At 31.1% G+C, this 17,431-nt stretch overlaps 1 protein-coding gene across 1 annotated transcript in view; it reads left to right on the forward strand.

Annotated features, from left to right (window-relative positions):
* The window catches only part of LOC130448125 (ataxin-2-like protein), a 58,391-nt gene that overhangs the window by 14,936 nt on the left and 26,024 nt on the right, over positions 1-17,431 (forward strand). Inside the window, exons 3-4 of the mRNA XM_056785342.1 lie at positions 8,751-9,032; positions 10,600-10,899. Coding sequence (XP_056641320.1) covers positions 8,751-9,032; positions 10,600-10,899 — 582 coding nt within the window. The remainder of the gene's footprint in view (positions 1-8,750; positions 9,033-10,599; positions 10,900-17,431) is intronic.

Consider the following 17,431-nt stretch of genomic DNA (forward strand, 5'->3'; position numbering starts at 1 on the left):
AAATATATTTATAATTAATGGATTATTTCTTCTTCACTCCAATAATAGATAAGGATAGGGTTGAAAGAGGAAAATAGAAGATAATAAGGAACTTTGCACTTACAGTTATTTGAAAACTGAGTCCTATTTCTTGTCCCCCGTAGCTCTTCGCACTACATATTAAAATACGGAGTCTAGTTTTTATATCGCGATAGAGCGTAAAATTACACGACCGCATGAATCTTATTGTGACTGTGCCAATTTTACTTTCGAAATTTTATTTTTAAAAAACTTTATTCACGAAAAAAAACAAAGCTACAATTTTACAAATGTTGAATGCACTCGATTAAATTAACAAAATTCATTACATGAATTACTTAACAAAATTCATTAAAATGGTATTCACAATAATTCCTTTTTATATTGAAATAAATACTGATTAAGTATTTATGAAATGTAATCTTTTTGCGTTTCAATTTTTAAAATTGTCTGCGTTTTCACGAGTTTGTTCATGTAAAGCAGATAAATCAAAGCAGTTGGCAACGCACTTAGTGATGAAATTATTTGTGATACTTGCGTATGAGAGAAGCCAACATATTCGGGTAGATAGTCCAAGAGCTACCTACAAAAAATGCATGTTATAAAGTACATGAAAGGTTAGTGCATAACTTCGCGGCCTAAAGGTGACACACTATGGAACTTTCGTCTGTCTGACCAGATCGGTCCCGTTTGAAAATGAGAGCTGCGTGAACTTCGTGGAAATTTGAGGAAATGAAAAAATAAGGTACACCCAAGATTATTTTCTCTAAACGTTATTTAAGCCGTAAGTATCAGCGGCAAACCATTGGCAGACGATTTTTCTGTTCTCAAGTCTCCAGCGAAAGTGAAAAAACCCACCTGAAAAATTATGTAAGGTACATGCGAGATTCTTTTTTCTATTTCTTTCTCAAGTCATGAACAGCAGCGGAAAAGCTATGGCAGACATTTTCTCTGTAGCAGAGTCCCGGCCGACGTGAAAATATGTCGTCGGAAAACTCACCTCACAAATGAGTTCACGCTGCTTGCATTTTCAAACGGGACCGATCTGCTCCGACAGGCGAAAGTTCCATAGTGTGTCACCTTTATGCCGCGAAGCTAGGCATAAGTTCCAGTGAATACGATATGTTTTCACAAGATATAACACAATCACATTACCGACTCAGTGTCCGACGGTACCTCCATACAATATTTCCGATCGGTGGAAAGGAAGGCGAGGATCGATTGAATGCCAGCGCGATTACCTTATCTTACCTTAGTAGATTTCTTTCTATATGAATATGTGAAAAGCTTTGTGTTCAAAACAAAAATTTTTGATTTCAATTACTTAAAACAATATAAGAAAGAAACCAGGTTAGAAGCCTATTTTACTTGAAAATAGAATGTTGCCAAGACGTTCTTAAGGAACTTTTTGTGAATATACTTCATTGACACTCAAAGTTTTTCTATACATTTTATGTATAGAAAAACTTAATGTATTCTCGGGCAATAAACTTGAAAACGATAATATTTTTAAAGAGATATATATAACTATATACCACAAGCCTATACTTTCAATTTAAAAATTGGAGGTTGTACCTTTCATTGTATGGGGATTGTTGCATGTATGAAAGACCGATTTGTATATTACAACTAGAATTCTAATGATCTATTAACTGTCGTGACATATTTCCACTTTACAATTAATATAACTGAAAAGAAACTAAACTCAAAGGTGACTGAAGTCACCAACTGTTTGTCAACTGTTAGTAAAATGTCTCTACATACACAGCAGACTCAATTGTGATCGAAACCTGACTGACTCAAAAGTAAATAATCGTTCATTTTGCTTTACAACAACTTAAGGAAAGTCAAGTCACAAATTTTTGGAATAAAGCTCGCACATTTGGAGCTTGGCCCCCAAGCATACTCTGAGGATGCCCGACTCAATACAGAAGATATCAATTCGAAGTTGACCAGAAACAGCTTTAGAAGAAAAGTCACAGAGTTTATTTTATTTTACCGATACTACCAAACTGTCCAACATAATCCTACCTGGAACAGACACCATAAACGTCAATTTATCTGGAATCCTCGAGTATAAACTGGTTTACATTCTTGTGCTTGAACGAATTACTAACCTGTTGAAGTGAAAAACTTGTCTTGCCAGCAAATCCACAGGTCGATTTTCTTTAAACCGGTTGCCAACTGGTTGTCAACCATTTGCCCCGTCTGTAGTTTCCCATTCAAATACTTATTTCAAACTGGTTAATGCGTCAGAAATGAGTTTATTCTGAGTCTTAGAACGAAAAGAACGCGAAACGCGATAAGTTTAGAGAAATGCATTTCGTCTTTCGAAAGCGTAAAGAGAGTGTTTCGAATTTCGTTTCATTTTTCGCGAAACAGCACGAAAATAGTCTGAAACGTGAAAACGCGATAAGTGTAAAGTCGGCTTAAAGGTTGTATATTACGAGAATTTTGTAAAGGGATTGAAGGTAAAGCTCGATTATGTTGAAGAATGTAGATTTCGATTTGAACGTCAAATACAAAGCGCCAAAACGTGTCTGAAAAAATTGTTCGTTCAGACTTCGCTTATTGACTTGCTGAGTATTTTTTTAATACAAGAAAATGTATCAATTAATTCCCCAATTATATTTTCGATGGCCGAAAATATGTTTTTAAAAACTTCATTAAACTCAAAATTACAATAATTTTATAGAGTTGAATGAACAAAATTAATTTCTCAAGCGAATTAACTAATTCGTTCATTCAAAAGTTATTTACAACATTCTTATTTATAATAAAATAAATGCTGACAAAGTGATTATGATATTTGATCTTATTGCGTTTTATTTAAAGAATCTTCTGGAATTTTCTCAATGTAACTCCACATTTGTTTTTTTTTTGATCTGTGAAAACCATAATATTATTAAAATTACACAAATTATTATTATTATCGTAAATAGTCCTATTGATACATGGCTTTGCGGATTATAAATTTCATGAATTGGTTTTATATTTCTAGCATTTTTATTTATTTCATATAAAACGGTCCGAAACATATTTGGAAATCATTTTAGTCTCTAACTTTGGAATCACTAAAAGTTCATTGTTCGTCACTTGCTCTAATATAATTTCTTGAAGATTAATATCACTAACAACACAATTTTCAGGAGAACGTCCATTTAACAATTCTATGGTACAATTGTCTTTCAACTTGAATATTTCTTTGCAATAATATTTTTCTTCTAATGCCGGACATTCTTCTTTAATAAAATTAACTTCTTCTTGATGTATATATGGGTATCTATAAGATTTTACGTGTACCGGAATCTCGTCAATTGTCTTTATCGAACGTTTTATTTTAGATGTAAAAGTTAGCGGATCTCCTGGCTTCAAAAAGATATCAGAACATTTTTTTACATAATTTAATGATATTATTTTTTTCTTCCTCATTCATATGATTGGTTCGAATTAATATCCTTATATCTATTTTGTGTTGATTATATTTTGCTGATTAAATTATTCTTTTTTATTTTCTGCGCTACTTATATTTTCGATTTCTTTTAAATAATTAAAATTATGAATTTCATATTGACTAGCTTCAAAAGGATAAACGTTAAGAGGTGTATTCAAAGTTAAAGAAATTGTTTTAAATGTTTCGTTAACTATTTCAACTATAGTATAGCCGTTTTGTGCTACTGTTAGTGTTTCCGGTATATAGACTTTTCCTAAGTGTGTTTTATTTACTAAAATTTCTCCGTTTAATATATTTACTGGTAAAAATTTTAATAATTTTTCAGTAAGTCCAATGTCAAGTGAGAATTTTGAATTGACACTCTTTTACTAATTAATTAATTAATATTAACTAATTAATTGTTTATGCCTAATATTCCATAAAAAAAGTCATGAAAATCATATAAAATAAAATCTATTGTGCCGTTATTGTACTATTAATGAAATAAAAGTTTATTTAAAAACATAAATATAAGAACTGACAAGTATTTGAAAAGTGAAGGACATTGTGAGGAGACAAGAGCAAAAGTCTAGTCAGTCATATTATATGGTTGCTAAGGAAAAAAAGGGAGGATCATTTTTTGGAAAAAGAGTATCAGCAGAAAAGAGAATGGGGAGTGCAAAGTTATAAGAAATAGAAGTTAAATTTGAATCAAAATACAAAATAATTGCGAATTATTAAAGATGAATGGAAGATAAATATCTGGACTGAAGAAAATCCAATGAGTTGAAGATTTGTTACTGACAATTCACAGAAGTAAATGCAAGTTTTAGATCTGATATTGCAAGATATTATCATCTCAGGTCAGTTCCTTCACGTATTATTGGCCAATAATAATAATAGTAACAATATAAAATAATAAAAAAAAGGAATATTACCTATACTTACGTTGACAATTGATAAAATTCCTTATTTGTGAGGTTAAGATTCCTTTTCCGTAGAAATAATATGAATTGTGTAGTATAATTAAATTTTGTTCAATGTATCATATGTAATCCTTCCACAGAAATAGAACTTCTTGATTATATCATATAAAATTGACATAATTTTTTAGTATTTTCCTTATATTGTACATCTAAATAATAGAATATTCATCTGAGTCGATTTATAACAGAGAACTGTGTAGAATTATCAAATTAGAGGAACGGCTAACTTCAGGTTAGACTCATAGGCGTGCTCAACTACATTTTATTAAACTTTATTTGAATTAAAAATAATACAATTAACATTTAACATAAAACTTTTATTGATTTGTTAAAAGGAAAAACATCCATAAGTTATTTATTTATGCCAGAACTCAAAGAGAAAATGAGTTTCATGCCCGGCAAATAACGTGCTAGCGACAACAATAGAAAAATAAAAACAATAATAGAGGTAGAAATAAATAATTACAATATATATATATATATATATATATATATATATATATATATATATATATATATATATATAATACTTTTCAACAATTGACGGTTTTAATATTGATTTATTACTCCCTTTATCTATTAATAATTTTAATTTTGGATTTTAAATTTCATTATATGGCAATGGATTATTTGCTGGAATGTTTATTTCGACAATTTTTAATTTTTCTTCGGAGGCTCTTTTCGAAAATTTAAGGTTTGATCGTTATTCTCTTCTAATTCAAAAATCAATCACTTCCTCTGTTTCTTCGTCGTTATTATTGCAATTGTTATTATATAATTCTTCAGATGTGAAGTTTGGTCTTTCATTTTTTGGTTGGAAATATCTATTATTACTCGTATTATTATTATTATTATTATTATTATTATTATTATAGTTATTATGATTAATATTTACATGTCTATTGGGTCTGTCTGTAAAATTTCTCGATGTCGTAGACATCGGTTCTGGTTTGGTAATCGGTTTGCAGGTATTTGGTTTGGTCTGAAAATATTTTTCCTGGTGCCAAACACCTGTGCGTTCGTTGGATAGTTTTGTCTTCTTTGTAGCATAGGGTTTATATTGATCGGTTGACTTGGCTGAATTATTATTATTATATCTTTCATTATTATTAAATTGATTTCTATTATAATGATTATTATATTGCTGATATTGTTGATAAGAGGGATTATTATTATTATTATATTAATTATTTCTATTATTTTTTATTAGATTCATTTTAAAATTATTATTATTATTGTTATTGTTGTACCTAACTAGGCTCATAAAATTGGCCGTAGAATTTTTCAAAATTCTCAAATGCGTCGACGTACGCCATAGCATCTTCTAACGAGCCAGGCTTTATCAAGTACATATTATTGCGTGTGGTACCTGAACATCATGCTATAAAGGTGTTCAAGGCTGTTTTTTCACAATGATTAATTTGACATTTCTTGTCAATCTCACCTAAATTCAAATTTTTACTTATTCTTTGTATTGTTTGACTTTTTAATAATTGCAGTCTATTTCCAAATATTATCAAGCTTTCATTTTTGTATGGTCTTCTTCTCGTCAATCTTGCAATATACAATCTAAGTCGCATCTATCAGCGAAACATTGTATTAACGCTTCTTTCAATTTTTGCCATGTATTTAAATCAATCCTATTTCCTACCATCATTTCGGCTTCATCGACTAGTTTCTCTTGAATGCATTCCAATACATAGTTGTTAATGTCTTGATCTTTATAGATCGAATACGTGTCTATTAATCTTTCACATCTGTTAATAAATTTATTTAATGTATTTATATTCCCATCGTAAGGTTTTATATTTTCTAATTTTAATAATTCCGAGTTTAGGGTTTTTGGATTTGCTGTTGTCATTTTTTCGCAATCTGAATTATCTTTCAAGTTTAATTCACAAAATTTATTTAGTAAATTATCTAAATCGTTCATATACTTAATTGAATCAAAATTAATGAATTATCTCTTCCTTACTCAGAGTTTGATAAAAATAGATAAAAAAAAGGAATAAAAATAAGGAAACTTGGCACTTACAGCTATCTGAAGTCCTGAAGTTCCTCGTTGAACACGTAGATCTAGTGCTGCTGTACTAGATCTACGTGTTCAACGAGGAACTTCAAGTATGTAGTCGGAACTTTTTCTCACTATGCGTGAAATTCGCGACCGCACTAATCCGAATGACTGCGCCAATTATATTTTCGATGGCCAAAAATATGTTTTTAAAAACTTTATTAAACTCAAAATTACAATAATTTTATAGAGTTGAATGAACAAAATTAATTTCACAAGCGAATTAACTATAATTCGTTGATTCAAATGATATTTACAACATTCGTATTTATAATAAAATAAATGCGGACAAAATGTTTATGATATTTGATCCTATTGCGTTTTATTTAAAGAATCTTCTGGAATTGTCTCCATGTAATTCCACATTTGTTTTTTTTTTGATCTGTGAAAACCAATTACAATTCCAAGGGGGTTAACAAGATTACGAAACATTACAGTTTCAAATGTTTTTTTACTTTACTATTCACTACACTTGTTGGAATAGTGACAAGAATTTAAAATATTAAAAATAATTTTAGTATGTAAATTACCTATATTATTAAAAGAATACTGTTTCACTGGTTATGTGTAGAAAATGTTAATATCTTCAGTTCCCGAAGGTATATTAGGTTAGTCTTAGTGAATGGTAAAATCGGCATTTGCAATTTTCAGGGATAATTTTATGCAATTAACGTTAATTATCAAATTAAAGAGTTTTATGAATATAAAATGATTTTCTTGTACTACATAGTAACGCCAAAGACATATTTAATACTATAATTAACAACACAATACGTGTAATTAAGGGCTATTAAAAACAATGAAACATTTGAAAATCTCATGCTTTAAATATTTTACTGTTCGTAGTATTCAATTTTCTTAATAAATTGCAACAACTGAGATTGGTTCAATTGGAAAATACCTTCAACCTTTTTTAGAACTGACCGTCCGATTTGAATGCTTCTAAACTAACTTAAAATAAAAAATTGGCCATTTTTTCAGCCGTAACTCTAGCATATCGTCTGAAAAAAAGATTATTCAACATCATTTCATTTTAAGTTATTGAAAACAAAATACTTATCGGCATAAATTGAAAAAAGCCACAAATCGTAATGAAAAAATTTTCAGCTTTGTGATAGAATTGCAACTAAAGAAATCGATTTTATAAGAATAAGAAGACCCAAATTGAACCCACGGCTAAATTTTTACAACTACCAATCTACAAAATGTTTCAAATTTCATTATTTTTAAAATCTTTAAGAGTTCTGTTTTGCTCTTCTCTCGTCCACTGTATTAACTTTGGCGATTCTGTTTCTATTCATTCGATACACATGCTTTAACAATCTCTTTAGAAACTGACTACTCGTGTGATATTTTTCAGCATTCGTTCTTCTCTTTCATGAAGCGTTGTGCATTTTCACTCAGTATTTTCCTTTCCTCTCCCAAACTTCTATTTTTTCAACACTCTTCTGTACCCAAGACTCACATCCATACAGATAGCCTAATCATATTTTTGCTGCTATGGGCATTTCTTTTGCTCTCAGAATATTATTTTTGGTCCCTATTGCTCTACAACTCTATGTAATCCGATTTTCTAGCTCATTCGTCTCATCACCTGTATTCTATATCAGCACTCCATTCCAATACTCATGAATGGTTTGCATATTATACCTATGAACCAATGTCCAATCATTAATCATGAGTTAGCGTTTATTTTAAGAATGCGGGTCCCTGATTGACTCGTTCTAGGAAATTCTCAAGTCGGTTTAAGGATTTGAAAGATGATCTGATACAATTTTCTTTGTATCTTTGCATATTTTGTTAACTTGATTGCGTTGGTTGATTATAGTGGCTGATTATAGTGAGGCAAAGCTTTCATTACTCAATCTCTTTTGAATGCAAAATACCAATCTTACACTGTATGATACCGCAAACTTCATGCAACGTTTGTCCGATTCCACTCACGATTTTTATTTGCAATGCAAAATTAAGGTAGTATTCTTAATTTCACCTTTTACTATACTGTAAAAATCCTAACAATTTTGCTATGCAGATATTGAATCCTTGTAAACAAACTAAATGGCCAGTATAAAAGACCATTATGCTATTACACCATTAATTAAGTGACTCTGTAAATCTATTAGCAATGCCAGTAACGAATGATTTGGTACACTTTCCAATCGTTCGTAAGTTTTGAATAAATTTTTTGTATTTTGTTTGATGATTTTCTGGTTTGATTAAATTTTTTTATTCTTTATTTCAGGTGTATTTAAGACGTTTTCTAGTAGATTCGACTTAGCGTTAGAAGTTGCGGCCAAATTAGACAACCCGGATAGTCCGAATCCTCAAGTAAAACCTGATACTTACGTGGATAAAATCATATTCAGGGCATGCGATGTTTTGGCTATGGTAGCAAAAGACGTAGATCTGGAATATCCTACTAGAGATACTTTCCAAACTGATACTGCCATTTCAGCTAGACTTAATGGTAATCTTAAACCAGAAGAAAGAGAATTAGAACCATGGGACTCATCAGGAATCAATGGTAATTGTATTAAATTAATTATAAAAAACAGTTTATTTAACGGGAGGTAATTGTTGCATAGAATATGTAGAGCTACAGGATCGTAAGTTTAATTTTCGTCAAATTTAGCTTTTTACTTATTCTTATTTAGTTTTTCAAACTCTATCAAGCTAAAAAACGGAAATCCTCGGGACAAACGTGACAAACTCCCCAGAGCTTCTATTTTCAGAAGATGACAACTCTGACAATAAAACATGGTGCATGCTATGGGATGAATATGCACCAGGGAGAAGAGGGAATGAAATGAGTTCATGTGAATTGCAACCAATAAGCTAAGTGTATTATCAGATAATTGGAACATGAATATGGGGTTGATGTACATTTGAATTCCATAAACAACTCCTAACCTCATCAAAATCCCGACTATATGTATACATATGGAAGTCGACGGACAGCATAGAAAATGCAAAAAAGAACCAGAACCAAACAATTAATGTAAAGGACTTCGTTGATTTCTTCATTTCTTACGAAAACCAGAGAATCACCCTACATTTCAAGGAATAAAACACTATTGAACATATTTTTTTGATATCAACGACTGTGGTTATAACTGCAGAAAGAAAGTGTGCTGTTCTAGAAACCAGTAATAAAGATTTCATGAATGACGATGAATACAATTAGTAGTAACAAATATGAAGACCTCAAGACACTACTCCAATGTTCACAAGATTGATAGAATAGGTACAAGTCATACCTCGAATCAATGCCGCATGGTGATAATAAATCTGAAATTCCTGCTTAAAAAATTTAATGAAATGTTTTTTACAGAAAATGTTTTATTGTAAATAGTTTTAGATGACATCAAGGTAGTAATTATGTAAGTAAGTAAAATAAATCATTAATTCCAATTGTTGAATTTTAATTTTGAGCTACAATAACGTAAGTCAAATATTTTCCAAATATTAAAGGAAAGCGTGTTTTTCATAATTGTGTTTGTTCAATGAGTACAATGTAAATTAAACTTTAAAAAAACACTGTCTACATTTTTGTATGTTTGTGTTATACCTTTCTGAAAGTGAGTATTCCTGTAAAATTATGACTTCCGTTCCTCTAACCTCCAAGTACAGATATGTGTGTATCAAAATATAGATTGTTACATTTGCTATGGAGAACAAAATACATATCTCCGTTGGTTTACCTAGCAGCTGTTGACTGAAATTTTTTTCTCCAAGGTAACAATATTTAAAGGCAAAGCACCTATTGCTAATCTAATACTAGATTTCGATCAAATTTGCTCTTAATATTAGAAAAAAAAAGTCATCAAAAAAGAAAAGCGAATGATGTATTATTAATACATAATATTTTATTGTTTGTGATTACTTCTCTTCTTATCGACTTGATTAGTTTAACCTATTATGTAATAGGTGCTTTATAGTTTATTATACAAATTCCATTAAATGAAAGGTGAATAAATATTCCAAAGTTAGGCCTACCTTGAGAAAAAAATCAATTTTTATACTAAATGAAATTTAATTACAAAATAAAACCACCTTACCCATTTTCATTCCAATGTATTTGTACGTTGCAGGTACAGATATACAACTTGAATTGGACCAAGCTAACGGCTGGGATGCGAATGATATGTTTAGAAAGAATGAGCAAGAATATGGAATTCAGAGTACATATGATCAGTCTTTGAGAGGTTATACAGTACCCCTTAAAACTAGCGACAGCGCTGATTATAAAGAAGCGGAAGCAAAAGCAAATCTGATAGCGAATGAAATAGAGAACCAACCTCAACATAAAGCTAGGTTAGAATTAGAAAACGGCGACGAAGAAGCTGCTTTTGCTGCCGTCGTTAGGCCACATCAAGATTCAGCTAGCAACGGTAAATTTTTATTAAAAGAAAACTACTTGAAAATTCGCTCAATACTAAGTAATATAATTAACATATTCCTTATACCATAAAAATAGGCAATACAATATCTTTTTAAGCCTTGTAATAGTTTCATACATTTCAATTCTTCAATTTTATAAAACGCCACACTATAACTCAGTTGTAATAGATGCCTTTTTGCCATATGCAGAAGAAAACACGACAGAAATATGAAGAATTTTTAGTAGTAGTTATACGGGTCGTAGTCCTGTGTTAGGATAATTTCTAACCTGGTAGACTAGTGGTTAAATGTGATCCAGCTGGCGGGTTGTTTCTTTCAATTATTAATTCTCATGAGGAACATAATTGATTAAAAAATGTTTTGTTTGAAATTTCCATCAAAAATTTATCACAACATTCGGAAACTGTGATCTAAATTTTGTTCTGGGTTAGGATTTGATAGGTCATGCCTTAACCTGGGTTGAAGTTTCCAAAAAGTTATCTTGAAAATTAAACTTAAATATTGAAAATAAAAACGGCAGACATTTTTATTTAAATTTCGATATCAACATAATCATTTTTACTTTTTGGAGCAGTCAAGTGATTCCCAAACTGGTCCAGGTACACCCTAAGGGGTCCACGGGAAGCTCAACAATAGGAGTGTACTTGAATTTCCATAGTTAGATCTGATTTTTCGACGAGTTATTTCCAAACGAATTTTGGAAATTTCTCACATTTTGTATCATGTTATGTAAATAGAATGTTTTTCACAGTGCGCTTTTAAGTACTTACGAGTTATATATTGAAAAATTCTTAGCTTACTATAGGACCAAACAAAATTTCAATGTCAAAATATTTTATTACTCAACATATTCTCCTCTTAATTGGATACAATTATTACAGCGAACCTGCAACGTCTCTAGACCTTCAAAAAAATGTTTCTTCTTGCTCTGCAAACCAGATCTCCACAGCTTTTATTACCTCCTCGTTGGAAGAAAATTTACGACCTTTTAACCTTTTCCTCAGTTGAGGAAAGAGATGATAGTCGGACGGAGCCAAATCTGGTAAATAAGGGGGGTGTTCTAGTAATTCAAACCCTAAATCAAGAATTTTTTGCATGGCAATATGAGATTTGTGTGCAGGGGCGTTGTCCTGCAAAAACAAAACACCTTTGGATAGCTTTCCGTTCTTTTCTCTTCAATTTTTTCCCTAGAGTGGTCAGTAATGTCGAATAGTAATCTCCAGTTATTGTTCTACCCTTATCCACAAAATCAATCATGATCCCAAAAAACTGAAGCAAGAACTTTTCCAGCAGATTTTTGGGCACGAAACCCCTTAGATCTTGGAGAACCAGAGTATCACCATTCCATCGATTGTTGCTTTGTTTCTGAATCGTAGAAATGTACCCAAGTCTCATCCATAGTAACAATTTAGCTTAAGAAGTCTACATCGTTTTCAAATCGAGCACAGATCGAACGCGATGTTTCTACTCTTGCACGCTTTTGGTCAACATTCAAACATTTGGGGATCCATTTTGCAGCAATTTTTCTCATGTCCAAATTGACGTGAACTATATGACGGGTTTCATATGAAATATTCAGTGCTTCAGATATCCGTTTTAGCCCAATTCGACGGTCTGAAAAAATCATATCATGAACTGCATCGATATTTTCGGGGACTAACACAGAAACTGGCCTTCCCTATCGGTCATCATATTCAATGAAAAATTTACCTCTTTTGAAGCTTGCAGTCCAATTTTTCATGGTCACATACGAAGTACATTGATTACCAAGGGTATTAAGCATATCTTCGTAAATCTGCTTACCTCTTCACCCTTTTAAATAAAGGTACTTGATGATGGTTCGATACTCCAATTTTTCGATTCTGTGGACATCTTTTTTTCTTTTAATTTATTGCGTAACTCTGGTTTACTTTTTTGACGTCAAACTTTACACTGACACTTCTAATAAGTTATTATTCGTTGCTATGGTAACGCAATATTTTGTTTTTGCATGGAACTGGTCTAGACTAACTAGATATCAATACATCCTTGAAGCTCCGTACTCGCAAATGAGTAGCTTTAAGCTTCGAAAGACAACTTGTCTGCTCTCATATGCGGGAATACTTCCTCTTTAAGTCGTTGATCTACTTTAGCATTATGGAATAGTTTTAATTGTTTGCCATTTTGAGAGCCACCAGATTTTCTCTTCATTCTCTTTTTTCTTATACCTATATAAAAGTTCTGATTAAAAGTACCCTAAACAGTTGTTACAAGGTACTTTATTTCTGTCTCCCTCACAGGCTTAAAACGGGTTCCACCGTTGGCCAAAAAATTTTCCATCTAAGGTTATTGAATAGGTCTCTTCTTTCTTTGCTTTAAATTGGCTATGCTAAAATTCTTGCTACATCCATTATATTTGGACGGTTTCGTATTACATGGCGACCGAAATTCAGAACCTTAGTTTCGCAATAATAACAATGATCCGGTTTTCTCTTATACGGTGTTTTAATTTTTTTTGTACAACTTAAAGTACTAGTAACCTTAAATTGTAATATATCTTGGTCTTTATCCGGCGTTTTAGTAGCAATCAGCTGTCTACTACTTGAAGTACTCGGTATATTTAAATCGTAATCGTTATCTTTGGCTCTATCAGACTCTACAATTACGGGCGAATTATAGTTTATTTCAGAAAGGTATAGAGTAATAAATCTCATTAGGTATGCAAAGAGACCACAGAGTAAGCCAACGAATATTTAAGCTACTTTCATAGTTTGGCATTGATTTCATTGTAATTTTTTTTTCATTTTATCTAGTGCAGGTAGTACCACCTGGGTGGGGATCAATATATGGGTTTAGCCTTTTGTTATCCATTCACAAACACTGAAAATAGTGTGCCATAGGCGTGCCGGTAGGATACTCGTAAAAAGGATAAACAGAATAAAAGAAAAAAATAAAAATTAGGCATTATGTATATAGTATTAGGTACACTTATTTTTTATTGAACATTTTAAAAAAATACATTATACAGAAATTAAATTATAAAAAATCATAATATTCTTCATCATCTGAGGAATTGTCATCTCCTCTTGACGTTATAATTAACGGGTCGATGGTCCGATCGATTAAGTAGTCAAGTAGTCAAGATCCCACATTTTCTCCTCTTCTTTAATGACATACTGGACTGCTTTTCGTCAGTTCTCTGGTGTCACCTCCCTAATGGCTTGATCAAACAGTAGCTTAACGTCTTTCAATTTGATTGTCGTGTTGTATCTTGCTACAAATCCGTGCGTCCATATAAGTTCTATAAGATTTAGTTCGCAACGATATGGCTGTGTGCGCAGCACAGTTACACTATGTTTTTCTGTTAGATCTTCCACCGTGTATCATTTCATCATATTCATCATATCATTTCACAATTTCATCGCTTTTCAGTAAATGTGTTTTAAGGTTATGCTTTTCTCAAACAAAATCCAAATTTCGAAAAGTGCTCCATAAAAGTTTTTTAGTTATCAACGGAATACTGTCATCCTGGCCAAGCATCAATAAAATCTTATCTAGGGTGGGTATTTCTTTTTTAAAATAAAAAGAGTGAAATTTTCTTTTGGTGTCTTCAGCAAGGACTTTTACTGGTCTGTCTGGACTTTTGTTGGGTGGTTCTACTTGGTCTGCTATCTTTCTCCCCCGCAATAATTTAAAAACGGTAGACTTTCCAAGTCCAGTCATTCGGGAACATTGGTCGTCAGTTTCTTGTACAATAACTTTCGGGTAATCGTATTTTATGCAATCGTGTACATTTAAAATAATAAATTTCTCATTCACTGATAGTAGAAAATTATTGGAACATCTTCGTTGATGTAAATGTCGCCATTTTATTACTAATCTTATAATACTGTGAACACTATTTACGGCTTAACAGCAAATACTGATGCGTCAAACTAAACAAATATACTTATAAAGATCTAAAAATCTTGGGTAAGACACCATTGCCCTTACAGCACATGGTTAAGCCGAATCTGAAATAGGGTTGGAATTTAGCAGAGGCACTAATAGAAGGTTAAATGGTACCTGTTAAACGCAAAACGTGACTGTATAATCTGCTACCTAATTAATCCCTACACAATACTTCGATATTGACACTTAAGGCCAGAAAACATACTTTTCCTAATTCTCTTACGCAATTACTTGAAATTTTAATATTACAAACAATACTATTTCAAGACCTACACCGATGGCGACACCGAAATTGTGCCGAACTAGATGGAATTCCCCATTTTATTACTCTATACCTTTCTGAAATAGACTATAACATTATCAGTAGTAATCTTGATATGAGTCAAGTTTATGTGTATAATACAGCTATCCTGCGAAAAAAATGTAACGTGAAATATCTCATAGAATAATTTGTATGTATATGTGTATATATATATATATATATATATATATATATATATATATATATATATATATATATATATATATATATATATATATATATATAATAGCTATTTTTGTTCTTATAGTACGCGTCTGGAAGTTACCAGACAAGTACTATAAAACAAGAATATGCCATTTATAATTTACAAGGTTTTATCTACGCTCTCTGGCGCCGCAATTGCGATATGACTATTTCCTACAATTTTTATAACCACTGAGAACAAGTAATACTAGCTTTTCTAAAACCGCTTAACAAAGTAGCCTTTGACGCTTTCAACTATCAACACAAAGTTGGCGGTATATCTGACGTATTTTTGGAAACCTATTTCTGTAATGATGGAGAATAGTGACAGTGTACTATCAAACTCACCTCCTGAGGTAGCAGAAAGTGCAAAAGTTGTAACTTTGAGTCTCATACCGGAGAAATCAAGGAAAAATAAAATTTTTATATAGGTAAACCTAATTATGAGTATTGCTGGTGCATGCAGGCACGATGAATTGTGAAAATACATATCAGAAGATAAAGATTCTATTTTAATAGTAAGAATTCCGGATTCAAACCAAGGTAGCCGTGTTTACACAATTATTAGTAAAAATGAACAAAATTTAGTTGATAACCATTTTGTAAAAAATACATTGCATTGAGACTACAGTGCTAAATTGCTAAATATTTAAAATTACCCGGGCATAATTTATATACTGGACACTGATTTCGGCGAACATTTGCAACGTTATTGATAAATGGTGGAGGTGGCTTAATACAGTAAGTAACATGGTGGATGGAGAAGAAGAAATATTGCAGAAAAGTATATTGATGAATCAATCAAAAATAAGTTTGAAACTAGTAAAAAAATATTTTCAAGACCATCCACATCTCAAAGTATAAATTTTCAATATTCAGGAGAGTTTACGTGTTGGAGAAATCTGCTGATGGCCCATCAAGTTCAGGGATATATATATATATATATATATATATATATATATATATATATATATATATATATATATATATACGAGTATCCTACCGCCGGCACGCCTTTGGCACACTATTTTCAGTGTTTGTGAATGGATAACAATAGGCTAAACCCATATATTGACCCCAAGCCGGGTGGTACTACCTACACTTGATAAAAAGAAACAATTTTACAATGAAATCAATGCCAATTGGGTCACTCTTTGGTCCCATTGTACTCCTAATGAGATTTTATTACTCTATACCTTTCTGAAATAAACACTTCCAAAGAGAAAATCAAATTTAAGAAAGACTTAAAGAAAAGTCAAAACGTCAAAATTTATGTCTTGAAAATTATCAAAACAAAAACTAATTTTAAAACAGAAGAGACCTAAAATCAAGAACATTTAGATGCATTAATATATCAAAAGGTCAAAGAAATTAATGAATTGTAAAGAAGTCTTTGCCAGTAGTTTTTTATTGGGAACGTGGCAAGGAAACACCAAAGTGGACTAACTTCAATATATTTTCCGAGCTTTCGGATACTTATGTATTCATTGTCTGGGAAATAATTAATTAAGATTTATTGAAGCTTGTGAAAATGATAAAAAAAGACCTAAATAATTTAAGTAAAATTTATAGCTCTACGTAGTAGTCGTCAATTGAATTATCTGTAGTTTTATTTGAATTTACAAAAAGAGCTAATAAATTTTACTTGAATTATTTAGGTCTTTTTTATCATTTATAGCTTTTCCGTTCTTATGAATTCAAACCATTCCTAAAAATTCTCTTTTTCGTGTATTAGGTTCCGTTTCAAGAATTTTTGAATCTTTATGAATTCATGTTTTTTTGATATTTCATGGTTCGTTAGTGCAGTTCTATTTTTTATCGTATTGATTACCTTTTAGTCTATTTTCTAAATACTGAATTGTCTGCCCTATGTAGACAGCGTCACAATTAATACAAGGTACTTGATATATAATATTACTTCGCTTGTTTTTTTGTTTATATTTTAATTTAGTGAAATAATTCGATATTTGTTGAGAAAGTCTTTGTACATATGGTAACGAAAATTTTTTTATGTTTTGACGTTTCGTTTCTGTTTTGCTTTTTTATTATTTTCTAGTATCCTATAGTTTTTTCTGTTTCTAGTGCAA

This window comes from Diorhabda sublineata, chromosome 8 (genome assembly GCF_026230105.1).
Source record: "Diorhabda sublineata isolate icDioSubl1.1 chromosome 8, icDioSubl1.1, whole genome shotgun sequence".
NCBI lineage: Eukaryota > Metazoa > Arthropoda > Insecta > Coleoptera > Chrysomelidae > Diorhabda > Diorhabda sublineata.